The following is a 27,833-nucleotide window of genomic DNA, read 5'->3' as shown; positions in this document are numbered from 1 at the left end:
TCAATGAGATTGTTGTCCCTTGTTAATTTAACATTGTGTGTAAAATCAATGATTTCAAAGAAAAAACATAAAGTCTTTTGCTAAACTCAAAAAATGATCCATTTATTCATGGTCAAAATAAAATAAAGAGGAAGTCAACGCTGGAAAAAGTCGGTGTACCAGAAAATTGGGATCTTGCGGAGTCCATATAAGAGGGAGCACAATCTGGTCCAAGAATCCCAGAGATCAACAGCACCAGCAGATGATCTAGATGTCCCCAGACTGTGGTCCTACAACAGCCTGCGTCTTCTGTCAGACCAGACTGAACCCAGGTCATCATTTTCTTCTCTTCCCTGCAGCCTTTCCTCCACGCTGCCCTGCAGCCTTCCCTGTAGCCTTCTTTTGAGGCTGTGGCTCTGGTGTTTCAGTTGTGGCAGGAGGAGGAGGAGGAGGAGGAGGAGGAGGGGCTGCCTCATGTAGTTGGGTGTTTTGTGTTAGCGTGCCCTGCAGCCCCTTATGGATTGTTTCCCCAAATAGGCGCTCACAAATGAGGCGCTGCTCCCTATTCATCTGAAGAAGCCTGCTGGCTAAGTAGCAGCCATAGGATTCTTCCGCTTCGGGGGGGCTCCTTAAAAAACGGGTGGCCTCTTGCATGAGGCGCAGGGATGCGTCCTGTGTGACCATCCCCTTCCTGGCCCTTTTTTTGGGAAGGTGGAGGGGAGGCACTTGGGATTCGGTCAGGCTCCTACTGGGCCCAGCCACCTCACTTGGCCCAGCCACCTCACTTGGCCCAGCCACCTCACTGGGAGCAGCCACCTCACTGGGAGCAGCCACCTCCTGCCTGACACTGGGCCCAGCCTCCTCCAGGATGATGGTGAATCCGGCCTCCTCCAGGCTGTCCATGGGCCTGGTCTCCTCCTGCCTGCCACTTTCCCCACATTCCTCCTGGATGGACTCATCCTGTGTATAAAAAAAGGACAATAGTTTGAGTATATTTTTTTGGGTTCATCAATGACACACAGTTTGCTTCTCATGAATAGCAAATTCAATGTGAATACTTCTCTTTAATAAAAGAGTCTAATCAGACACCCTAATTATTTCAAGCAGGTGCCAAACATATTTAGCCACTACTGTCAATTGATATGTATACACAATTTTGAGTGCCAAATTATTTTAGACAATTATAACATCCAGTTAACATCATTAATATTAGTACAGTAAATATTTGTTAAAATAATTTACCTGACTCCAGATGGTCATATCTGGTTCATCCAGGATGGAAGACCCAGCTTGCTCCTCATCAGCCTCTGCTGGGGTGGAGGGAAGGGTGGAGGGAAGGGTTGAAAGTGATGGCCTGGCTTCATTCTGGTCATCCAGAAAACGGAGTTGATTATAGTACCACAGCCTGGGTACATAAACATCATCTGCTGATGCTCCTGATCTCCTTGATTCCTGGATCTTCTTATGCTCCCTCTTATACATGTTCCTCAAGACCCCAATTTTCTTGAGCAATGTCTCCATTGTTGCTTCCGGGATGGTCGCCTGGACAAAGGCCAGAAGTCTCTCCAGCGTTGACTTCCTCACATGCTTAGCATAATACTGAGGGTGTTTCACCTCCCACAAATTCCTCATCTCTCGATATTTGGAAATAAAAGATGTAAGGAACTCTGGATCCTTAAATAGGGGATTCATTATATCTGGAAAAGATGAAGTCACAAGACAAAAAACACTTTTATTATAGGTTTCGGCTAACCCCTCATCATCTTCTCCCTATGTAGGCCTCATCAATCTATCAAGCCATATAGGCCGCTTGCTACAAAGTCATGACCATAAAAACCAAAAAAAAAAAAAAAATATCTAAAATTACCTTCGTTTTGTAACGTCCAGGTCCACTATCACCTACCACAGAACGTACGTACGACACGTGCGGAAGGGCCCTCTTTATACACTACGCATGTGTGAAACTCCGCCTGCGTCGCCCGCCCCTGACGTTCGAAATTAACTCATATTCTCCGCCCCCTAATTCGACGCACAGAACGTACGTACGACACGTGCGCAAGGCCCCTCTTTATACACTACGCATGTGTGAAACTCCGCCTGCGTCGCCCGCCCCTGACGTTCGAAATTAACTCATATTCTCCGCCCCCTAATTCGACGCACAGAACGTACGTACGACACGTGCGCAAGGCCCCTCTTTATACACTACGCATGTGTGAAACTCCGCCTGCGTCGCCCGCCCCTGACGTTCGATTTTAACTCATGTTCTCCGCCCATTTTTTGTTACGGCGCGTAGTGGAGTTAAAGAATGGCGGAGACACCTGAAATGTTGACGACCTCAGGTAGTGGAGACAGCCCGGAGGCTGGAACGTCAGCGAAATCTATGAGGCCTAGATTTAAGGCCTCTAATATGAGTTTTAAAGAGATGGTGGAGATGGTGGCCATTCTTCACAAAGACGACTATGATGGCAATTATGGGCCGTACGCACGGCCAAATTTGCGCAAGGCCAAAATAATGGCGAAGGTCGTGGAGACTTTGCAGGCATCTTTTGGGGTCCAGCGCTCCAAAGATCAACTGCGAAAAAGATGGTCTGACCTGAAACTCAGGGAGCCGGATCAATACCGACGTATCCGGAAAGTTCTTAAAAAAAGTAAGTACTTGTCGTGTTTTTCTCTTGTGTTTATTACCTTGTATACTGCTCCATGTGCTTTTCCTTCCTATCCGATTTTTTGTTCATCGTTTTAAACGATCTTTTAATAAACCTCGTTACATATCTATAGATATATATCTATATATATATATATATATATATATATATACATATACATATACATATACATATACATATACATATATATATATACATATATATATATACATATATATACACACATATATATATATATATATATATATATATATATATATAACTATATGTATATATATAACTATAGAGAGAGAGAGAGATATATATATATATATATATATTGAGAGATATATATAGATATAGATATAGATATAGAGATATATAGAGAGAGAGAGAGAGAGAAATATATAGAGAGAGAGAAATATAGAGATAGGTAGATAGATAGATATAGAAATGTAAAACATTCTTTTTGAAGATTTGAAGTTATCTTAATTTTTTGGCTTTACATTTAGTTAGATATTTAGAGATTTTGTTCCAGATATAGAGAGAGATCAAAAGATTATTAACTATATTTTGAGATATTGATATCTATCTATCCGATATGTCTTTCTAATTTTAAATATTGAGGTAAAATAGGAACTCTACACAAACCACTTCATTACAAATGTTGGAAAATTACTATGTACTAAAATATCTGTGTGCTAATTAGATTAATAATTTTTTGTTTCACATAGGGGAAAAATCACTCAGCCAACAACCAGAAGACAGTCCACCCCAAGCAAAACATGATTGGGAAATAAGCCCAAGTCCCATTGAGGATGTGGAGGAAGGAGAGGTGGGCGACATGGGCACCCCACCAGGTGAGTGTCTGACACACCAGCTTACGTTAATCTATGCATGGCTGCCTTTTGTTTAATGTAATTTGTCTACTCTATTTTAGGGGATCTGGTTGTGCTTCATTCAAGCAATAGTGCCACCCCCGAGGATGTGGAGGAATTAGGCTACATGGGCACCCCACCAGGTCAGTGTCTGAGACAACAGCTTTATTATGGTAAGGTAAAAACTATGTATGTGTGCATATTTCTAAAGACATTTTTTGGTTTCATTCCACTTTAGGTACAACAACAAGAAGTGACTATTTCACCTCTGAAAGTGCCCAACGGCTAATTGGTCAAATAATGGCCTGGAATAAGGACATGGATGAAATGCGGAATCGGCTGGATCGTATGCAGCAGGAAATGAAGGACATGATTGATGTTTTGGGTCGAATCTAAATGCCCTTTTTTAAACCCCAAAACATCAATCATGTCCTTCATTTCCTGTTTTGCTGACCCCATTCTGGGCCTTCTCTTTTTTTTTTTTGGCAGAACATAAATGGCTGTTTAACCTAATGTAAAAAAGGAGGGCTGTTTCTCGTAAATACCTCAAAAATCCACAAAAAAATAAAACTTGATTTTCAAAAAAACACAAAAAAAAAAAAAAAAAATTGATTTTAAAAAACCAAAAAAATTAAAAAACTTGATTTTAAAAAACCAAAAAAATTAAAAAACTTGATTTTAAAAAACCAAAAAAATTAAAAAACTTGATTTTAAAAAACCAAAAAAATTAAAAAACTTGATTTTAAAAAACCAAAAAAATTAAAAAACTTGATTTTAAAAAAACAAAAAAATTAAAAAACTTGATTTTAAAAAACCAAAAAAATTAAAAAACTTGATTTTAAAAAACCAAAAAAAATAATATACAAACTTTATTAAAAAAAAATAATAAAAACAAAAATAACTTGATAAAAAAAAAAACATAAACAAAAAAATTGCTTTAAAAAAAAAAAAAACAAAACAAAACTTGATTTTCCCAAAACAAAAAAATAAGCCTGTTTGTGAAAATCAAAAAGCCAAAAATATTTTTTTGTGGATTAGGTATAAATATTTAGATATAATTATATTTTGCTACATTATTAAGATATCATTCTATTTTTGTCTATGAACATTTTATACTAAATGCAGAACTGAATGCATAACAACCATTAATAAAAACATCTCCTTATAGGAATTAAATAAATGTGTGGTTTGTTATTTCAAGGCTCAGTATCATTTTAGTTATAATTGTAAAAAAGTTGTTTACAGTGGCAATGGAGCTTATTTAGACATTTAAAATTACAATACAGTTGGCACTACAACTGCTCGACCATAACCTAGGAGACAGCCCAAAAGAAAGGCAAGCAATAAATATAATGCAAGATTTCATCAATAATTTTTTTATTGTCAAAAATTATATATCCTGGCCCATTGCAATGGCCCCCCTACCCATAAAATAATTAACATATTGCTGTCTAACTTGACGGGCACTTTGGGGGGCCAAGCCAGTACGGACAGTATCCAGGCCTGTAAGGTTGGCTTCTATTTGTCCGGCCTCAGGCCCAACTGTGCCTATATAATTTGGAGAATGCTTATTTAAAAAGTTGTGCAGAATGCAGCACGATAAAATGATAAAATTAAGTTTGTATTCCGCCAAATTAATGGCTGTTTGAAACAGGCGGAACCGGCTGGCCAGAATTCCAAACGCATTCTCAACCACTCTTCTAGCTCTGGCCAGCCGGTAATTAAAAACCCTCCTCTCCGGGGTGAGGGTTCTTTGGGGGAATGGCCTCATGAGGTGCTTGCTGAGAGCAAAGGCTTCATCGGCAATGAAGACAAAGGGGAGTCCTTCCACGTTATCCTCATCAGGTGGCAATCCCAGGCCACCACTCTGTAGACGCTGGCAGAACTCCGTCTGGGCAAATACTCCTCCATCCGACATCCGGCCATTCTTCCCCACGTCCACATATAAAAAATCATAGTGTGCCGACACCACCGCCATTAAAACAATACTGTGGAACCCCTTATAATTAAAATAATATGACCCCGAATGGGGTGGTGGCACAATGTGGACATGTTTCCCATCTATAGCCCCTCCACAATTGGGAAAGTCCCAATGGCTGGCAAAATGGGATGCCACAGTCTGCCATTCCTGTGGCGTTGAAGGAAACTGGGAAATCAAACAAGAAAACCAAAATCAATTAATTTTGAAGCTAACATTGCAAGAAAATTAGACAATTAAAAACATTATTCCCCAGCATCAGTATAACATTCAATAATTTAATTGTTCTGGAATAACTAATATGGAAAGGCACACTTATCAGATTGCTCACCCCCTCTGATGGAACATTGATTACATTTTAGGGGGTTGTGAAATCCCTAAAAAAAATTACTTTTAGGACACGCAGGAATTTAGGGACTAAAAAGGCTACAAGACTGCAGTTGTCGCACTCTGCAGGTGCAGTTGCTAACCAGCTTACAGTAAATGAGGTAATGTAAAAAGGCATTCATGTTGCAAGGAGTACACAATCACATGCAAGGGCAATTAATGAAAACACTTTGAGGCTTGCATATGATTTGATGATGGAAATCAGCAGAGCTTCTGCTCATTTACTAAAGCACTGGAACAAATGCACTTGTAGAGTGCACATGCATTTTGCAAAGTGCAACATATATTTGCTTTAGACAAATCAACACCACAGAACATTCCAGCAAATTTTAACGAGGGTGGGGGTGGGGGGGGGGTTGTGAAATCTAGATAATTGCTCATTAGCAGCACACTATTTGGAGTGAGTTTAGGTGGGGGGGGTGGGGGGGTTGTGAAATCTAGATAATTGCTCATTAGCAGCACACTAAATACACTCCAACAAAATACATTCCAAATGAGTAGACTAGGTGGATATGTTCCCATCACTTCATGCTGGGAAGGTTATTGAAGGAAAATATACATGCATGACAAAAAATAACAGGAAAAAATTCCAGCATGTGTGAGGATAAAAAGGGGACATTCACACTATATTGCAATGATGGTAAGTAGTGTTTGAAGCAAGAAATACATCACATTATCAAAGATTACATAAAAGAACATGTGATGCTAATAAAAGAAAAATATCTTACCTTAATATAGTCCTTCTGCAGGACCTGTATGATGGCAGAACAGGTCTCTGGGATAATGATCCCCAGAGCCTGGGGGGAGATGCCTGTCGAGAACTTAAGGTCCTGCAGGCTTCTCCCTGTGGCCAAATACCGCAAGGTAGCGACCAGCCTCTGCTCCGGAGTGATGGCTTGCCTCATGCAGGTATCCTGCCTGCTGATATAGGGGGTCAGCAAAGCCAACAAACGGTCAAAAACGGGGTCCGTCATCCGGAGAAAGTTCCTGAAATCCTCAGGATTATTCTCACGGATCTCACGGAGCAAAGGCATGTGACAGAACTGGTCACGCTGAAGCAACCAATTCTTGGTCCATGAACTCCTCCTCGCCCTGTTCATGGACTGGTCTTGGGCTGAAGAATAAACTACAGCACCAAGCACATACAATGCACGAGCTCTACGACGAGTACGTACAGGTAACATGGCTTCAAAACGGTCGGCTGGTCAGAACGCACTAAACAGAATGCACTGAAGAACAGCAAGGCCTGTGAAGAACGACCTGAAAATCAGGAACGAGCGGCCAATAAAACAAAGATTTCTCAATGCCAACTGACCAAACGCACTGAAAAGCAGATACAAACCTCACAAGCACAGACTGAACAACAGTTAAAACGAACTGAAAAATACGAGTCTCACAAGCGCGAATCGTCTCTCACCAAACTTCTACTAACACGAGATAAACACGAGATTAGCAGAAGGAGCCCAAAGGGTGTCGTACGGGCTATTGAACTTCCGTTTTATAGTCTCGTCGGACTTGGTGTACGTCACCGCGTACTAGGCTGTCGTACTTTTGTGTGGTCGTGTGTGTGCAAGTCCGTTCGTAAGAAAGTCTGCCGCAAGTCCGCCGAAGGTACGTCGGAAGTATGTCGGACAGGCTGTCGGACTTTTGTAGACGAAAAGTCCGACCGTGTGTACGCGGCATTACAGAGATGGTTCATTCCACTTTTTATACTACTCCTAACAGAGTAAGCTGAAAGTCCAGGTCCCTTCTTTGTTTTTTTTAAAAAAAAAAAAAAAACCTTTTACAGCGCTTATTTATGCTGAATGGGATCATCTTGATAAGCATTTTTTCCCTCCAAAGAGTTTCTCAGTTCTCTATCATGGAGGAAAAATTCACAAATGTTGGAAAGTACCAGCAGTAGACGCTGCGATTTCCAGCATCAATAAAGATGCGTAATTGCTTAAGCATCTAACAGAAAAGGAGTTGGAATTTTTTTGTTAAAATCCTCCTACCAATGGCGCTATGTTTCGCCATAGATGCCATAAAAGACCCTATCCACCAGGTGTCTCGCCTTGCGCTTGTGCTAAAACATATGCTTAGGACCCTGTGGTTAAAAGGGTTGGTCAGCCGAAGCATCTTGCAAAAAAGGGTGTCTGACTAGTTTCCCTTTTCATTGGGGAAGGTTTGGTGAAATACATCCAAATGATTTCTAGCAGTAAAGCTCTTTTGTTCAGTAGAAGGTATAAATGTCCTTTTATTTAAAGTGAAGCCACCATAGCTCACAGGTTAAGTACTCTGACGGCCAGTGCAGCCATGGGAGACTTCCTGACAGACATGGGTTCAGATCCACATGTCGGCGTTCACTAGTGAAGAAGCCACTCCTCACAGGTTAACTACTCTGACGGCCAGCGTAGCCATGGGAGGCTTCCTGAAAGACGTGGAACCTTGTCCTCACGTTGGCTCCTTGTGACCTTGGACAAGTCACTTAAACAGATTCCTTCCCCTGCGCAGGGGCAGCTGCCTCTAGGCAGCGGTGACGGCCTCCACCGTCAGACTCTAGGACATGATTTCCAAGAAATACTGTTCAGAACTGTGCGACTTCAAGGTAGTCTCTGCACTACTTTGGTACCACTTTGATGTGACTTGAGGTCCATAAACCTCTAGAATACACAGGCATTGTTTCCTGTCGCATCAAAATCGCGCCCCGACGTGTTCTCGTGGAAAAAGATCACGGTAAAATCACGCAACTTTGGGGTTGCAATAGTGGAAACTGAGCCTAAGAGGAAAAAATATTCAGCCCCTGTATACATGATTGAAGATGAGTTTTTCCTCCGCCCTGCAGAGCCTAGAAGGAAAATTAGCGACTTTAATCGCACCCGCTATCCAAGCGTGTTAGATCCCCCACTTGAGATCCCTTATCAAGGGAACAGTGGGTAGAGGATGAAGGATTACCCTCAGGTAATCGGGAAGAAAGGCAAACCGAGTACTCCTCTGCAGAGGAGACAACTAGAGTTGAACTTTTTTTCAGCCTCGCAATCTGAGAAATTGCTGGTACAAACCTCTTGCAGAGATGATTTGTGCCTCTTTCAAGCTACCTCTAGTAGAGTCAGCTGATAGTTCTGTTTTTTCTTAGGTTCCTTGGAACCTTCACTGCCTTTTTCATGCATTTCCTGTACATGTACAGAGCCACGCAGAAATTCAACAGATCCATTCTAGATCTAAAAGAATCTAAATCAGTTCCTGAAGATCCGCTCCTTCTATGGAGTCAATCAAGTCAGTAGTTTCTATCCTGCAAGGAAGAAAACTTCTGGCACCTATCGGCATCAGGGATGCATATCTGCATGTCCATATATTTCCCGCTCACCAAAGGTTTCTGCGGTTCGAAGTAGAACAGCAGCATTTCAGTTTATAGCCTTGCCCTTCGGGCTAGCTACAGCACCTCGAGTGTTCACAAAGGTGCTAGCCCCGCCTGTAGCCAGGTCAAGGGCACAGGGCTTAAACAGTCTTGGCATACCTAGACGATCTATTGCTAATAGACCAATCGCTGTTCGGAGTAAGGTGTACGCATTACAACCAGTGGAAAGGTCTGGGTTGCGTTCTCAACCTAGTAAAGTCTCCTCCATTAAAATCGCTAAAAAAGGGCTGCAGTATTTGGGTCTGATCATAGATACAGCCCAGAAAAAGGGTCTTCTTGCCCAGAAAGAGAAAAACAAAACAAAAAAAACACAACTCCATAAAAGAGTTGGTGCGGATGGTCAGGTCAAAAGGAGGTCCCTCCATTCGTCTTTGCATGAGGTTGTTAGAAAGGATGGTGGCTTCATTCGAAGCAGTTCCTTTGCCCAGTTCCATTTGAGAATGTTGCAAAACAGTATTCTATTTGCTTGGAACAAAACGATCCAGGCTTTGGACTTGCCAATGCGGCTGTCCCCAAGGCTGTCCCAAAGCCTCAATTGGTGGTTACTAAAGAATGTCCTAAAGGGTAAATCCTTCAGACCACTTATCTGGTAAGTGATAATGACAGAAGACAACTGTCCAAGGACAGTGTTCAAGTACTGAAAGAGCCTTGCCCAGCAACATCCTAGAGATTCGGGCAGTGCGTCTGGCTTTAAAAGCCTGCACTTCCAGGTTAAGGGATTGTCCCAACAGGATCCAATCTGTCAATGCCACGGCTGTGGCCTATATCAATCACCAAAAGGGGCACCAAGAATCTCTCAGTGCAGAGAGAAGTGAACCATATTCTAACTTGGGCAGAAAGAAATATACCGTGCCCATCGGCAGTCTTCATTCCGGGAATAGAGTATTGGCACGCGCACTACATGTGCCGCCAGCAGATTATTCCCAGGGGAATGGTCTATTCACCCCGACATGTTTTGGGCTGTTTGTCAAGTATGGGGGACTCCGGATGTAGATCTTCTAGCATCCAGTGCAACATAAAGTTAGTCAACTTTGTGTCCACAACAAAGGATCTATTCGCATGCAGAACAGATGCGTTGGTGATACTGTGGGATCAGCTTTTACTGATCTATGCATTTCCCCCTATTCAGTTGCTGCCTCGACTTCTTTGCAGGATCAAGCTGGAAAGAAAACCGGTAATTCTGGCAGCATGGCCCAGAAGGTCATGGTATGCAGAGGTCGTAAAGATGACAGTGGAGGATCTGTGGTCCCTTCCACTAAGGCCAGACCTACTCTCACAAGGGCCGATATTCCATCCTACTTTACAAATGCTAAATTTAACGGCCTGGCTATTGAAACCCACATTCTGAAAAGACGTGGGCTTTCCAGGGCAGTTATTTCTACTTTACGCCTACTTGTAGAAAGGCAAGAATTCTGCCTCTAATATATCTCCGAGGGTGCCAACCCTTAGATTCACACCAGGAAACATAAGCTTTCCAGACTCTACAATATATAGCTCTAGAAGCTGGCTTCCTAGCATTAGAGATGAAGTTGGCCCTGAGTACTATTAAGGGCCAAGCCTCAGCCTTATCAATTTTATTTCAAACACCACTTGCTACGCATTCTTTAGTCCGGGGTTTCATGCAAGGAGTGATGCGGATTAATCCGCCAGTTAAATCACCCTTAAGCCCTTGGGACTTGAATTTAGTTTTGTCAGTGTTACAAAAACCGCCATTCGAACCATTACAGCATGTTCCCTTAGTCCTGACTAGGAAGCTGATATTTTTGTTTGCTATATCCTCAGCAAGGAGGGTTTCAGAATTGGCTGCTCTTTCCTGTAAAGAGCCTTATTTGATTATTCATGAGGACAGAGTGGTGTTAGGCCCTCGTCCAGGCTTTTTGCCAAAAGTAGTTTCAGGCTTTCATCTGAATGAAGATATTGTCCTACCATCGTTTTTTTTCCAAAACCATGTTCCAAGGTAGAAAAGTCACTACATTGTCTTGATGTGGTGAGAGCAGTGATGATCTATTTAAAGAAAACTGCTCAGATTCGTAAGACTGATGTCTTATTTATTCTGCCAGAGGGTCCTAAAAAAGGGACAGGCAGTGTCAAAATCCACTGTGGCTAAGTGGATTCGGCAAATTATAATTCGAACTTATGATTTAAAGGGAAAGATTCCCCCTTTTCAAGTTAAGGCGCACTCTACCAGAGCGGTTGGTGCTTCTTGGGCAGTGCGTCACCAGGCCTCCATGTCTCAGATCTGCAAGGCCGCGACTTGGTCTTCAGTGCATACATTTACAAAATTTTATCAAGTAGATGTAAAATGGAATGAGGATATCGCCTTCAGGCGCAGTGTGCTGCAAGCAGCAGTATAATTCCTCAAGGTCTGGGGGTGCCCTACGGGTTGTGTCTCCCTCCCCTCAAGTAGCATTGCTATGGGACATCCCACCAAGTAATTACTTGAGGCTCTGTGTCCTATGATGTACAATAAAGAAAATAGGATTTTTGAAACAGCTTACCTGTAAAATCCTTTTCTTGGAGTACATCATAGGACACAGAGCTCCCGCCCCTCTGTTTTATGGGGTGAGAGTATATTGCTTATATTGCTTGGCTACAAAAACTGAGGACTCCTGGAAGGAGGAGGGGTTAGATAGGGGACTCAACTTCCTGTATTGGTTATACCAGTGTCAACACCTGAAGGTAGGCCCATAACCCACCAAGGCTCTGTGTCCTATGATGTACTCCAAAAAAAGGATTTTACAGGTAAGCTGTTTCAAAAATCCTATTTTTAAACTGTATGTCAAGAATCAAACAACATTGTGCAATAAAACTTGTAAACCTCCAAGTTGTGTGACCAAAAAGGCCCTAAGACCTTCAGATATCTTATAGGAAAACAAAAGTATGGAGGGGGCAAGGGATTAGGAGGACAAACAACGTACACTGATAAGTACAAAACATGGGCCTCTATAGCAGCTAATGACAGAAACAGACATAAGTCAAAAATTACATGAAAATAACTTGAGATATCAAAGAAGCAGACCCTGAAAGGGTCACATATGCAGGGTGTCAATCCTGTGTGAGGACAGATGATTGTCCTGGACTAAAAAAACAAAAAACAAATATTTGAGCAAAAAAAAGTTAGTGTAGTGAAATGAGCCAGATTGGACTCAACCATCCGGAGGCAGCTGGGAAGAGGATCAGGAACGTTTGTTTTTGCCCATCTTCTGCCATTGAAGAAGAAATGGCAGGCCAGGGGTCGTAGTAAAGGGCCAATCAGGTAGGGAAACCTGAGAAGTTCCAAAGTGCTCTGGGAATTCGGCAGGTCCCCCAGAGTGTGAAATAGGGCTGTCTTGCCTTTATGATGTACCCGAAGCATGAAGTGGAACTGCCATTGATATCTGATGTGCATCTCCTGCAGGAGCGATGTCAGAGGTTTTAGAGATCCTCTCATAGCCAACATTTGGTGAGTGAGGTCCAGCAGGAGCATAACAGGGGGTCTCATTGGGCAAGATGGAGTCCTGCTTACTGGCAGCCCGCATGATTTCTTCCTTAATCTCATAGAAGTGCACCCTGCACAGTGTGTCATGAATGAAGGATGGGTCATGGTTTCTCGGTCCTGAGGTCCTGTGGACTCTGCCCGACTCAACAGGGGACTCTTTAGGCCTCTGGAGCAACTGGTTAAAGATGGTGGCAACAGCCCCTGCCAGGTCTTTATGTTCCACTGTTTCAGGGATGCCCCAGATATTGATGTTATTTTGCCTGTTCCTGTTTTCAATATCACCCTGCTGATACATAAGCTGCTATAGAATGACAGTGTGAGAAATCAGCATCTGCTCATTGGATTGAAATGCATTACATAGGCCATCAGTGGTACTTTCAATGTCCTCCATGCAGACCCCCAGATCTTTCTTGAGCTCAGTGATCTCCTGCCTGTAAGTTTTCTCTATACGTTTAACATAATGCTCAAAATCCACTTAAGTAGGCAGGGAGCGCATATAGGTGTGGAGGGATCTCATCTGAGACTCCATGTCCCATCCATCTGCTCAGCACAGTGAGGCTTGTGAGGGGCTCAGAGAGCGGGGTGTGGGGCGATTAGAGTCTGCAGGGGAAGCGGAGTGGTCTCTGGAGCTCACCTGCTCGGCATCCATTGCTGGGCCGGAAAGGAGGACGCTGGCGCCATCTTGGATGCGGCCTCGGACCCAGAGGCTGCTGAGGATTGGGTAAGAAAGTGTCCCAAATCGCTGCTGGTACGGCCTCCACTGGCTTATTGTGAGTCATGGGCTTGCCCTTACCCTTTTGGGTGCTGCTGGAGCTGTTTCTGTAGGATGTGGGTGATATATAGCCCAGAGGAGCCGTCAGGACCAGGAGCTCCTGTGAGTCACGTCCTTCAGCTCCATGCGCCAAGCCACGCCCCCTTATGTTACACTTTAGCTACCCAGGTTTAACCTTAGATCTTTTAGATTTGTTGCCCATTGGAATGCACTGGCTAATTCCCTTATTTATTTTTTGCTGCTGCCTTCAGGAGAATGGACATTTCAATCAAAAACTGTAAGGACAGCCTAGTATAACCCTTGCCATTCCTATCATGCCTTATGTTTTTGCTAGTGTCCTAGGAGACACTCCTCTCCTTGGTCATCAGAAAAGCATAACCTTTTATTTTCCCTTTATTAACTTTCTTTTTCTTCTAGCAAATCTCTTTAGTTGCTGTAAATCCAGAATGGGCTCCATTTGCAGCTTTACAGATTGGCTGATCCTCAGCATTGCCATGGGCTTATTTGCTGCCCATGGCCCTGCAGCCTGCCATTGCTGGCATGTCCATCTGTCAGACCCTGGGTGTTTGGTCCAAGGACATGTTGCACCTTAACTGATCCTGCTGTCCTGCATCAAGTGGAACTCATTCTTGTGGCCCTGCTCTACTGAGTTGATGGGCTAGTGGTTACTATTTGCCAAATATCCAGGATGGTCTCCTTTTGGTACACATGCAGAAGATGCTTTGGCTCAGATGTTGGTTTGCGGAGCATCAGTGCAAGGAACTTCTTTTTCATATGCCCTTTGATAGGGAATGCCTCTTTTGGAAAATCCCTAGACAATTCTATTAAGGAAGTCACCAGAAGGAAAAGTACCCCTTTGCTCCAGAAAAAAGCAGGTTATACCTCCGTCCAAAATGCTACTTTGGTGGTTAGCAAAAACTCGGAAAGGAAAAAGTTTCAGGGGTTTTATTTAATGGGGCATCTGCCCCATTCTGCTCAACAACTTTATCCAGGTACAGAAATTTTGCATGGAATCTGCCAAGTAAATAATTGCTTTCCTACATCTGGGAGAGCTTCTGGCCTCTATGGACATCAATAAAGCCTACATACTTGCATGTCCCCATCTTCCTGGTGTCTTGCGACCTATGGTTTGCATTGTGCAGGCAGTATTTTCAGTTTATAAATAAAATAGGTGGTACTGCGCTAATCCTAGCAAGAATACAAATAATAATAATAAGGATATACTCCTATTCGGCTAAATAGAGTACACTAAGGTATACACAAAAAAATAATAATACAAATTTTCTGAAACAAAGTATGTAATAAATAAGTGCTCTCTTAGGCGTGGAAGATTAATCACTAAAACAACAGAAAAAATCATGTATAAAGTGCACTCATATAGTTTAAAATAATTAATATCAGTGACTCTACATAACCAAAATATCACTATAAAATTACCAGAGTCGTAGCAGCAAATGTGGGAGTGCCAACTCCTAATAAAGTGCAAAGAATAAAGTATGTAGGTGAATTGCAACGTGTAGCATACATGCAACACACAAGGTGACTATGTGCAACAATATATAAACGTGATAATCAAGCAAAAATTGTCCAATCAATCAAAGTGCTTCAGCATATAAAATCCTCCTTCATAGAGTGACACTAACTTCCTAACATGCATAAATTGCAGTGCAGTGCTCAAATATAAAAAATAGTGCTCCTCTTCATGTTTACACACACACTGGTAGACAGTGGCCCCTTACCTTAAGGTAATGGGGTTAACGCATATGGCCAATATTGGGAGTACCATCCTTTAGATTTCTCCTCTATCCTCACGGTCCTAGTCCCAGAGCATAATTCCCTAAGATGACAGGGGGGCACGGAAATGAAAAGAAGGAAGGTCCCAGATAGTGTAATATTGTATGGCTAAAAAATGGCTTTTATTGATAAAACATGGGTACTCACAAAAAACAGTAAGAAAATATAGCTTATCTCCAACGAGCGGCGAGCTCGTGAGCCTCATTCTGCATAGATGCCTGTCCCGTCCCTACGCGTGACGTCACACCTCAGGGGATGAAGTCACGTGGAGGAGAAATCTAAAGGATGGTACTCCCAATATTGGTCATATGTGTTTACCCCATTACCTTTAAAGTAAGGGGCCACTGTCTACCAGTGTGTGTGTGAACACGAAGAGGAGCACTATTTTTTACATTTGAGCACTGCACTGCAATTTATGCATGTTAGGATGTTGGTGTCACTCTATGAAGGAGGATTTTATACGCTGAAGCACTTTGATTGATTGGACAATTTTTGCTTGATTATCACGTTTATATATTGTTGCACATAGTCACCTTGTGTGTTGCATGTATGCTACACGTTGCAATTCACCTACATACTTTATTCTTTGCACTTTATTAGGAGTTGGCACTCCCACATTTGCTGCTACGATTCTGGTAATTTTATAGTGATATTTTGGTTATGTAGAGTCACTGATATTAATTATTTTACACTATATATGAGTGCACTTTATACGTTTTTTTTTTCTGTTGTTTTAGTGATTAATCTTCCACGCCTAAGAGAGCACTTATTTATTACATACTTTGTTTCAGAAAATTTTTATTATTATTTTTTTTGTGTATACCTTAGTGTACTCTATTTAGCCGAATAGGAGTATATCCTTATTATTATGATTTGTATTCTTGCTAGGATTAGCCCAGCACCACCTATTTTATTTATCTACTTACCTACAGGGTCTGGTTGTACCCTATTTGGTGCAGGCAGCTTTTCCCATTAGCTCTGTCTCTTACACACATGATAGCGCAGGAATAATTATATACACAAGTATTTTCAGTTTGTTACATGGATAGTTAGGTTGAAAAAAGGCACACATTTGTCTAGTTAAATCAATAGAGAAAAACCCCCAACAAATAGAAACACTTCATGAACACAATTCTGTGTGTAGATTGATCCAGAGGAAGGCAAAAAAGCATGATTTGATTTGCTATAACAGGGAAAAAAACATCTTCTGAGAGAACAGTCCTTTGGACTGTCCAGACTCTACAGAGGTTTGGGTGGATCCTGAATTTCCAGAAGTCAGCATTGGAACCATCCCATGGCTTGAAATATCTAAGCATGGTCCAGGACAAACTCCAGCCTCTATGCTCCCATGCTTAAACTCTACAATCCGGGTACAAACCAATCCTCCGCTTTTGAATAAGGACTCTGAGCTTAATGGTTACCTCCTTCAAGGCGGTCCCTTAGGCTGAGCCCAATATTATTCCAGACCATTGCAACTCAGCATTCTGACAGTATGGGACAAGCATGTTTAGTCTCTGGACTGCCACATTCGCCTGACCAGGCCTGCCCTGACCTGGTGCATCATGAGTCTAGCACTGTAGTCTGTAAAATCCTCCTGGTATGGAAGGTTCTCAAAACAGCCTGTCTTTTTTTGATCAGTTTTTTTAATTGGTATTTTCCAAATCAGGCAAAAACACAACATAACATGTCAAACAAGACAGAGAGAAAGACATATACAAGATCAGTAAAAGTCAGATTGGGGAGGAGTCCTTTATATTCTCTCAGTGCAAGGGATGTCGTCGCTGGAGGAAGCTCATTAGACATGTGCAAAACCCCAAAAATCGCTTTGTTTCATTTTGTTTCGATAAGTTATTTAATCAATTTTGTTTAGCTCAGTTTGTTAAATTTGTTTAGTTTGTTTTTGGAATTTATTTTGTTTATTCGTATTCTAATTCGACCGCATTTGAAAACATGTTAACCGAATTTGAAAACATTTTAACCACATTCAAAAACATTTTAACCACATTCAAAAACATTTCAACCACATTACAAAACATTTTAATCACATTAATAAACATTTAAACCACATTAGAAAACATTTCAACCACATTAATAAACATTTCAATCGCATTAGAAAACATTTCAACTACACTAGAAAACATTTCAACCACATTAGAAAACATTTAAACCGCATTAGAAAACATTTTAACCACATTAATAAACATTTCAACCACATTATAAAACAGACCCCATTAGAAAACATTTCAACCAAATCTCTGTGTGACAAATGTTCTGGTGTGCCCTGGTACACACTGAGACAGATGTTAATGGGACACTAGTTGTACACTGGAACATGCCTGCTGTGACAACTGACTTGGTTGCACTGGTAAACTCTGACAACAAACTGAGCAGTGTAAAACAGCAAAACAATCATGCCAAAGATAAATAATAAATGCAGCAGCAGACACTATTAGAAAACCTAAGGCATAAATTATACACAATAAGGTGACCACCCTTCTACAATAATGGAATGGTGTACCTAAAACCATTTAATCATAACTGAAAATATAGCATCAAAAAATGTATTTTCAACATCAGTCAAATAAAAGTCCTCTTGTGATATAAAAAAAACACATCGAAAATGTTCATCCTTGTGATTATAATAAATACAATTTGCATAAAAAATCATAAACATAGATCTCCTATTGTAAATTCATAAAAAAATCTTGTGATGATATAAAGTGCAAAAAAGTGTATTGAAAGTTCCTCCATAACAAACTGAATATGCTGATCGGATACAATTCCATCGGACCGATATTGGATGGCGTATGCTGCCAATAATTTTGTTATTTCACAGCGTTTTTCTGGGTGAGTAACCCGTTTTCCTGAATAGTGGAGGACACTGGGTGCTGAACTTTGTGCACTAAAGTTTTTATATGGCACATATGAACTTTATTGAGCACCTATGCACTTTTTTCATTAATTCACTTTTTTTTTATTAATTAACTTATTCAGTTCAGTTTTTATATCACAAGAGGAACTTTATTTGTCTGATGTTGAAAATTTTTTTGATGCTATATCTTTGCCTTACAATAAATACCTTTTCTTGGAGTGGATCTTTTGATCTACTCTTACTATTGCTTTGCATCAAAACTGCATAATTGGAGTAGGAGGGGTTATACTATGCTGTCTTTACAGCTTTTGTTTGCCAGTGTCCAATCTTCTGAAGACAAGAGCATAACCCAATGTACCTGAATACTTCGCCCAATATTCCTTAATGTACTCCAAGAAAAGGATTTGATGATTGTTTGAAAATCCTATTATTTTTCAGCTTATCAGACCTTAGATATAATGGCTGCATTCGTTTTCCTTTTTTTTCAATGTACATACATTTTATAAAGGTAAAGAAAAATAACTGTTTATCTTGACAGAATCTCAGAGATCTTGTACCGTTCAGTATACTAAACTGATATCTCAAACAGTATTGTCAGCTTTCCAGCTATCTTCTATGAACTAAGGAACACCTTCTACCTATTTAATGAAGATGAGGAGAGAGGGAAAGTAGTTTGTGGTCCAGATCAGGAGAGCCACTTGGGGTAGCAACACTACTCCATAAATACAGTACAATTGGAGAGCATTGTCACATTAGTACAGAGAGTATATTACTGGCAAAGTCACCAGTAAAAATATAGACAAAAAAAGAAATCAAATTTTGCTGCTACATCCAAGACTGGTAAGTTGTAATATATTGCATTTTTGTTTTGGAGTTTAGATATGCTTTATTTAATATAATTGGCCAAATGATTAGATCTGTTTACAGTATGTTTGCATGCTTTCATTACATGAACAACATGTGCATTGCTATTCTGCAGATTTTGATTTCTTTCTTTGTAACATTAGTGAAAGAACTGTTCTCTGTTTAGAATGGAGTGGAAGTTTTAAAACAACTATCATGTTTTTATTGTTTTTTCTATTCCATCTGGAAAGAGTCACCCTCTCTGATTGTTCTGGTGACCATTGTCACTGGGGTAGAAAGTGAAAGGAAATCAAAATTTTACAGTTTTCACCGGAACAGTACAGAAAATCTCCCAATTGGGACACATCTCTGTATTCTGGTGGCAACTTCCCCTTACTTGTGTATTTTACGTGTGTATTTTACTCTTACTTCTATGTCTCCAGATATAGGCAGTAAGTAGAAATCCCCTCAGTAGGGGACAGAAGTAAAAATTGAACTTATAAAAATGTTGGCGTTATATGAACTTGAAATGACATGTGGTATGCTTGAAAAAAATGTACCTTGGTTCTTTTAGGAGGCAAGGAACACAGAAAATGATGAAGTAGATGGAAGTGTGATATCAAGATATAGAAGAAGAAGAGGAGTCAAGGTTACTGGGAGATACATTCCTCCTTTAGAGTGGGAGAAGGTAAATGCATCCCATTCTGTGAGTTCCTTGAATAATTCCTACTTTGAAAAGGTATATGATGATCTGGAAAATTATTTTCAAGCATCTGATATGTCTACTAAGCTACTTCTCAAGAATGATGGACAAGGTTCTACGCAAACAAATCACAGAGGAGACAACACACATAAAACAGAACAAGAAAAACAAAGAAGGGAACCGGTGGCATCTACACAAGCTTTTGGGAACATGCCTCAAGAAAAGATAAATGATAAAAAAACAGATGATAAAAATGAAACAGAAAAATCTGATGAGGATGTGTTACCTTGTGGTTCTGCAATACCTAAAGAGACATTAGAAGAGCTGAAATTGTTTCTTAAGGAGAGTCCATTAATTCATCATAGAAACAAACAAAATCCAAAAATCAACACCACTGTAACTCACATACATCTTCCAAAACGTGTTGAAAAAATAAGAGAAAAGCCTGGCTTAACTTTTGAAACATTTCGGCCACATATGGAAAAAGACATCCAGAAGCAACAAACTGCAAACATTTTTGAGGTAAAGCAAAAAGATGAGATGCTAATTGATCCAATGCTGCCAGATCCTGCAGGCTCACAGAAAGATGAGAAAATTATACAACCCATACAGACATTTAATGAAAACCAGATATTAATACCTGATCAATTAAGTATTGCCGCTGGATCCACGTTTGAACCTCCAGAAACTGAGTTTAAGGGTAAGGATACATTTCAGCCCATGTATAAGAAAATGTTTGTATGTGCGTATAAAAATATAGTGGTCATAAAAATCACATTAGGTGAAGGCTGTTTTAAGTCTGGGTTGTGTGCTATGAAATGTAAAAATGGGGTTAAAGAAAGTATTCAAAATGAACCCGTACTACATTTTTACAAAGAGAAGCACTGCCTAAGTAAAGAGAAACACAGTATACTGACTATTACCCCTATTAGCCAAAACATTTTCTCATGTGCCCCCTCTGACTTTCTTTTGATTTGTTAATAAAAATAAAACAGGAAAGGTTTTATTGCTAGCAAATGTAATATCAGCCTTCTTGTGATGCAGCTCTTTACTTTAAAAAAAAGATGGAGTACAAGGACACTTTAAAGATGTAGGTCAATCTCAGATCAGTGATTGCTCCTGGCGACACATGGCCAGCAGCAATATTTATAGAGCAGATGCTTTCATTTAACCAACTAGAATTGGTTCCTCACTGGCTTGGAACACTACCAAATCTCACACGATAGTGAGTGAACATTGAGGGACTGATATTTTGCTGGTCTGATTAGCAAAGGCATGACTCCAAAAATGAAGTCTTTTTTTGCTGCTGTTAGGCTCACATTGTGAAAATCACTACAGGAAAAGTTTGGAACTAATGATTAGAGTCTATATCTGGATCGGCTAATGTTGTATGTTTCATGCTCTCCGGATCCCAAAATGTTCTGCACTTGTGAAACTATAGTGTGCTTCCTTCCAACTTAGCCACCATTTTACTGGACTGCAGACAGTGCCTGTACACCATAAAAAGAGGAATAATCACTTCCTAACATATTCAAGTCTCTGTATACATTTACAAGCATTTCCCATACTCACACTCGGTCATTATCCCTCTGAAGTTCAGTGCCAAGTATCTACTTATAGCAAGCGTTGTTCAAATCTTTCACACAAGTTGCAAAAGATAGCAAGGTAAGCTCTAGGAAGCCTTCTAATAGAAAATAGTGTGACTAAATGCTGTAAAAACTATAGCTGCATTGTGATTAATATTTTAAAACATTTAGGGTCAACCCTACTGTTCAAAATGGGCAATAAATTGTACATCACACGTATCTAAATGAAACCGTTTGTCAATGTCATTGCTCAGTCCTAATTTTCATTATTTCCCAGTGCTTATTACTTTGACAAAAATCTTCATTTTTCTTATGAATTGCCATTTTCTTTAGTGCTTATTGTGTTTATGTCAATAATTTTACAGTGCCTTGAAATAGTATTCATACCCCTTGAAATTTTGGACATTTTGTCATGTTACAAAAATGTAAATGTATTTATTGGGATTTTATGTGATAGACCAGTACAAAGTGGCACATAATTGTGAAGTGGAAGGAAAATTATAAGTGATTTTCCAAATTTAAAAAAAATAAATATTTGAAAAGTGTGGGGTGCATTTGTATTTAGCCCCCCTGAGTCAATACAGCTGCAAGTGTTTTTGGGTATGTCTCTACCAGCTTTGCACATCTAGAGAGTGACATTTTTGCCCATTCTTCTTTGCAAAATAGCTCAAGCTCTTTCGGATTGGATGGAGAGCACCTGTGAACAGCAATTTTCAAGTCTTCTCAAAGATTCTCGATTGGATTTAGGTCTGGACTTTGACTGGGCCATTCTAACACATGAATATGCTTTGATCTAAACTATTCCATTGTAGCTCTGGCTGTATGTTTAGGGTGGTTGTCCTGGTGGAAGGTGAACCTCCACCCCAGTCTCAAGTCTTTTGCAGACTCAAATGCCTCATACACACGGTTGGATTTTCCGACGGAAAATGTTCAGTGGGAGCCTTTTGTCGGAAATTCCGACCATATGTATGCTTCATCAGGCATTTTCCATCGGAATTTCCGTTGCACAAAATTTGAGATCTGGTTCTCAAATTTTCCAACAAAAAAATCAGTTTGCGTAAATTCCGATCGTGTGTACACAATTCCGATGCTCAAAGTGCCACGTATGCTCAGAGTAAATTATGAGAAGGAAGCGTTCGGTCTGGTAAAACTACCATTCGTAATGGAGATAGCGTCATGTTGCAATTTTTTAAATAGTTTAATGCAGCGCATTCTCTTCTTCTTTAGAAAGCTAGAATAATGAAGTTGTTTTGCTGCTGATATTCACACAGAGTTCTCACAAACTGATTTCTTTATTATTTCTCGTGATCTCCTGAATAATATTATTCATTTTTTTTCGTCAGCTCTCCATGATAATGTTTAAAATGTATTTTTTTCTGTTTTTGTTTTTTATCAAGATCTACTATTTTTTTTTTATTTTGCTCTCCATAATATTTTTTCTCGTTTTGTGTGTCAAGTTACCACAACACCATTATTATCTTGTATTTTTTACTTCCTTTAATTTCTTTAAGGAGGTTGGTTTGTGTTGGTGTCCCTTGTTAATTTGACATTGTATTTTTTAAATGTACCTGCCTACTCACAAACAAACTGTCCTTTGTGAAGTAAAACACATAGGCAAGTATTTCTGTAAAAAAATATCCATTTATTATGGGTCATAACAAAATAAAGAGGAAGGCAACACTGGAGAAACTGCTGAAATTGGCGAAGCCTTTGTACCCCAGGGCACGCATCAACTATTTGCCAGCCAAAATTGGTGGCCTGAGGAGTCCATATAATAGTGAACACAATCCAGTCCAGGACTCCAAGAGATCATGAACAGCAGCAGATGAAATCCATGTCCCCAGGCTGTGGTCATACAACAGCCTGTGTCTTATGCCAGACCAGACTGAACCCAGGCCATCACTTTTTTGTCTTCCTTACACGCTTCTTTCCAGGCTGTGGCTGTGGTGTTGGAGGTGTGGCAGGAGGAGGAGGATGGTCCAACTCACACAGGTGGATTTTGGGTGTGAGTTGGCCCCTCAACCCTTTATTTTGGGTGATGACCATAATTTCCTCACACAAGAGGCATTGGCCCTCCTCCATTTGCTGCATTTTGTATGCAGTCATGCACGCAAAGGCCTTTTGGAGAGTGGGGGTGGTTCTGAGGGCCTCATTAGCATCCCTAATCAGCGTGAGTGCTGCCTCCTCCATGTTACTCCCCTTCCTGGCCCCTTTGGTCTGAAGGCGGAGGGGAGGGACCTGAGATTGTGTAAGGCTCCTACTGGGCATGGCCATCTCCTGGCTGCCACTTCCCCCTGCCACCTCCTGGCTGCCACTTCCCCCACCATCTCCTGGCTGCTACTTATCCCCACCACCTCCTGGCTGCCACATTACATAGCCACCTCCTGGCTGCCACATTCCACAGCCACCTCCTGGCTGCCACATTACACGCCCTCCTCCTGGCTGAGGCTTTCCTGTGTATGAAAAAGGGACATAGTTTTAGTTTTTGGTTCATCAATCACACACAATTTTCAGCTCATGACTGTTGCACATTGAATGTTAAATAGAAAAGACTATCATTCTGACTCGAGCATTTTTCATTCTTGTCCCAAACATTTTTGGCCACTACTGTCTATTGATATGTAAAACACTTTTATTAAATCAGCAATTAGTGATCAATAATAACATCTAGTTACCATCATTTAGTTTAAGACAAGAAATATGTTGAACAATGCTATACCTGGCTCAAGCTGGGCTCCTCCACATCTTCCTGGCTGGAAGGCCCAGGGTGGGCGTCAGATGCTGGAGTGGAAGGAAGCATGGAAGGTAGGGTTGAGAGGGATTCCCTGACTTCAGTCTGGTCTGCCAGAAAATGAAGTATCTCATAGTACCACAGCCTCGAGACAAAAACGACATCTGCTGCTGCTCCTGATCTCATGGATTTCTGGACCTTAGTACGCTCACGATTATATGTGCTCCTCAGGCCACCAATTTTTTTTTTTTAAATAGTTGTCTGCCATGGGGATCTGCAGCTTCACCAACCCCAGCAGTTTCTCCATCGCTGCCTGCCTCTTTATTTTGTTATTATAATGTGGATGTTTGACCTGCCACAGACAGGGCAGCTCCCTGTACTTGTCTATGAAGATTGGGAGAAAGTAGACATGTGCAGGATGAAAAAATTTGTTTAGTTTAGTTTCGTTTCGATTCGTTATTTAACTTAATTCATTTAGTTAAATTCGTTGCATTCATTACATTCGTTTTCGGAATTCGTTTCGTTTCGTATTCGAATTCGAAAAAATTCTACCGCATTCGAAAAAATTCTACCACATTCGAAAAAATTCGACCGTATTCGAAAAAAACTATCAAATTCGAAAAAATTCTAACACATTCGAAAAAAACTGTCAAATTCGAAAAAATTTTACCACATTCGAAAAAAACTATCAAATTCGAAAAAATTCTACCACATTCGAAAAAAACTATCAAATTCGAAAAAATTCTACCACATTCGAAAAAAACTGTCAAATTCGAAAAAATTCTACCACATTCGAAAAAAACTGTCAAATTCGAAAAAATTCTACCACATTCGAAAAAAACTGTCAAATTCGAAAAATTTCTACCACATTCGAAAAAAACTATAAAATTCGAAAAAAACAATAACTGAATTTGAAAAAGTAAAATATATATAACCATTTTGCGAAATTTGAAATTCGTATAGAATGAAATCGAATTCCAATAGAAAAGATTAGGATAGAATAGAAAGTATAAAAGAATAGCATAGAAAAACAATAGATCAGAATAGAAAAAAATATAATATATTGTATTCTAAGCTTTTCTATTTGAATTCGAATTCATTCTGTACCAAGTTCCAATTTTGGAAGATGGTTAAATATATATATTATATTTTTTTTCTATTCTGTTCCATTGTTTTTCTATGCTATTCTTTTCTATTCTATTCTAAACTTTTCTATTCGAATTTGAATTAATTCTATGCGAAATTCGAATTTCGGAAGATGGCTTCTAAAATTAGAATTTCGTATAGAATGAATTCGAATTTGAATAGAAAAGATTAGAATAGAAATAGAATAGACTAGAAAAACAATAGAACAGAAGAGAATAAAATATAATATATATATATTTTTTTCTATTCTGTTTCATTGTTTTTCTATGCTATTCTTTTTTTATTCTATTCTAAACTTTTCTATTCGAATTTGAATTCATTCTATACGATATTTTAATAATAATATTTTTTCTATTCTGTTCTATTGTTTTTCTATTATTTTCTATTATATTCTGATCTTTTCTATTTGAATTCAAATTCATTCTATACAAAATTCGAATTTCAGAAAATAGTTATATAGAAATAGAATGAAATCAAATTCGAAAAGAATAGAATAGAAAAACAATAGAACAGAATAGAAAGAAATATTTTTTTTTAAATATATATATATATATATATATATATATATATATATATATATATAAATAAATAAAATCATCTTCCGAAATTGGAATTTGGTACAGAATTAATTTGAATAGAAAAGATTAGAATAGAATATTTTATATTTTTTTCTATTCTGTTCTATTGTTTTTCTATGCTATTCTTTTATATTATTTTCTGTTCTATTCTAATCTTTTCTATTTGAATTCATTCTGTACCAAATTCCAATTTCGGAAGATGTGTGTGTGTATATATATATATATATATATATATATATATATATATATATATATATATATATATATTTTTTTTTTTTTCTGTTCTAGTCTTTTCTATTAGAATTCGATTTCATTCTATTTCATTCTGTTTCTGTATAACCATTTTCGGAAATTCAAATTTCGTATAGAATGATTTCGCATTCAAATAGAAAAGATTAGAATAAAATAGAAAAGAATAGAAAAGAATAGAAAAACAATAGACCAGCATAGAAAAAAATAAAAATAAAATATATATATATAAATATATATACCGTATTTATCGGCATATAACACGCACTTTTTTCCCCTCAAAATCAGGGGAAAATCATGGTGCGTGTTATACGCCGATCCCTTGCGATCCTGAGCTGACAGATCTTCAGAATCGCCGACCGCGATTTGAAAATGGCGCCGAAATACACAGAGCCAGTCCTCGGCTCTTCTCGGCCACTTTCGGCTTCACTCGAGCGCCGCCCGAACCTAGCCGAGTGTACTCGGCTAGGTTCGGATAGCTCCGCTCACAGTCACGCCCATCCCGGGCGGGACTACGAGTGGAGCCGAAAGTGAACGAGAGCCGCCGAGAAGAGCCGAGGACCGGCTCTGTGTATTTTGGCGCCGGCGGCACCATTTTCAAATCGCGGTCGGCGATTTTGAAGCTCAGGATCGCAGGGGATCATAGGATTTTCAAACTGCGAGCTGCAAGGCTGCACTGGGGCAAGGCTGCACTGGGATAAGGCTGCAATGGACACTGGGAAGGCTGCACTGACAAGGCTGCACTGACAAGGCTGCACTGACAAGGCTGCACTGACAAGGCTGCACTGACATGGCTGCACTGAGGCAAGGCTGCACTGAGAAGGCTGCAATGATGGGCATTTAAATGTAAGTTTTTTTCCCTTAAACTTCCCTCCTAAAAGTTTTTTTTTCCTTAAAATTCCCTCCTAAACTTGGGGTGCGTGTTATACGCCTGTGCGTGTTATACGCCGATAAATACGGTAATTTTTTTGTATTATTCTCTTCTATTGTTTTTTTATGCTTTTCTTTTCTATTATTTTATATTCTATAATAGTCTTTTCAATTCAAATTCATTCTATACGAAATTCGAATTTCGGAACATGGCTTCTGAAGTTTGAATTTCTTATAGAATGAATTCGAATTTGAATGGAAAAGATTAGAACAGAAAATAATAGAAAAGAATAGACTAGAAAAACAATAGAACAGAATAGAAGAAAATATAATATATATATATATTATATATTATATTTTCTTCTATTCTGTTCTATTGTTTTGCTAGTCTATTCTTTTCTATTCTATTCTAATCTTTTATATTCAAATTTGATTTCGGTCTATATGAAATTCGAATTTTGGAAGATGTTTTATATATATATATATATATATATATATATATATATATATATATATATATATATATATATATATATATATATATATATATATATATATATATATAAAATTTTCTATTCTGTTTCATTGTTTTTCTATGCTATTCTTTTCTATTCTATTCTAAACTTTTCTATTCGAATTTGAATTCATTCTATACGAAATTCGAATTTCGGAAGATGGCTTCTGAAAGTGGAATTTCGTATAGAATGAATTCGAATTTGAATAGAAAAGATTAGAATAGAAAATAATAGACTAGACAAACAATAGAACAGAATAAAATATAATATATATAATTTTTTGTATTCTGTTCTATTGTTTTTCTAGTCTTTTCTCTTCTACTCTGTTCTAATCTTTTCTATTCAAATTCGAATTCATTTGATAAGAAATTCAAATTTCGGAAGATGGTTATATATATATATATATATATATATATATATATATATATATAT

General features: G+C 39.2%; 1 protein-coding gene across 4 annotated transcripts in view; it reads left to right on the top strand.

Annotated features, from left to right (window-relative positions):
- The window catches only part of LGSN (lengsin, lens protein with glutamine synthetase domain), a 128,984-nt gene that overhangs the window by 88,040 nt on the left and 13,111 nt on the right, over positions 1 to 27,833 (top strand). For all 4 annotated transcript variants that reach the window (XM_073626723.1, XM_073626725.1, XM_073626722.1 and 1 more), the window contains one exon: positions 19,598 to 20,426. In XM_073626723.1, coding sequence (XP_073482824.1) covers positions 19,598 to 20,426 — 829 coding nt within the window. The remainder of the gene's footprint in view (positions 1 to 19,597; positions 20,427 to 27,833) is intronic.

Source organism: Aquarana catesbeiana, linkage group LG04 (assembly GCF_042186555.1).
Source record: "Aquarana catesbeiana isolate 2022-GZ linkage group LG04, ASM4218655v1, whole genome shotgun sequence".
NCBI classification, from domain to species: domain Eukaryota; kingdom Metazoa; phylum Chordata; class Amphibia; order Anura; family Ranidae; genus Aquarana; species Aquarana catesbeiana.
This window is presented reverse-complemented; position numbering and strand designations above follow the sequence as displayed.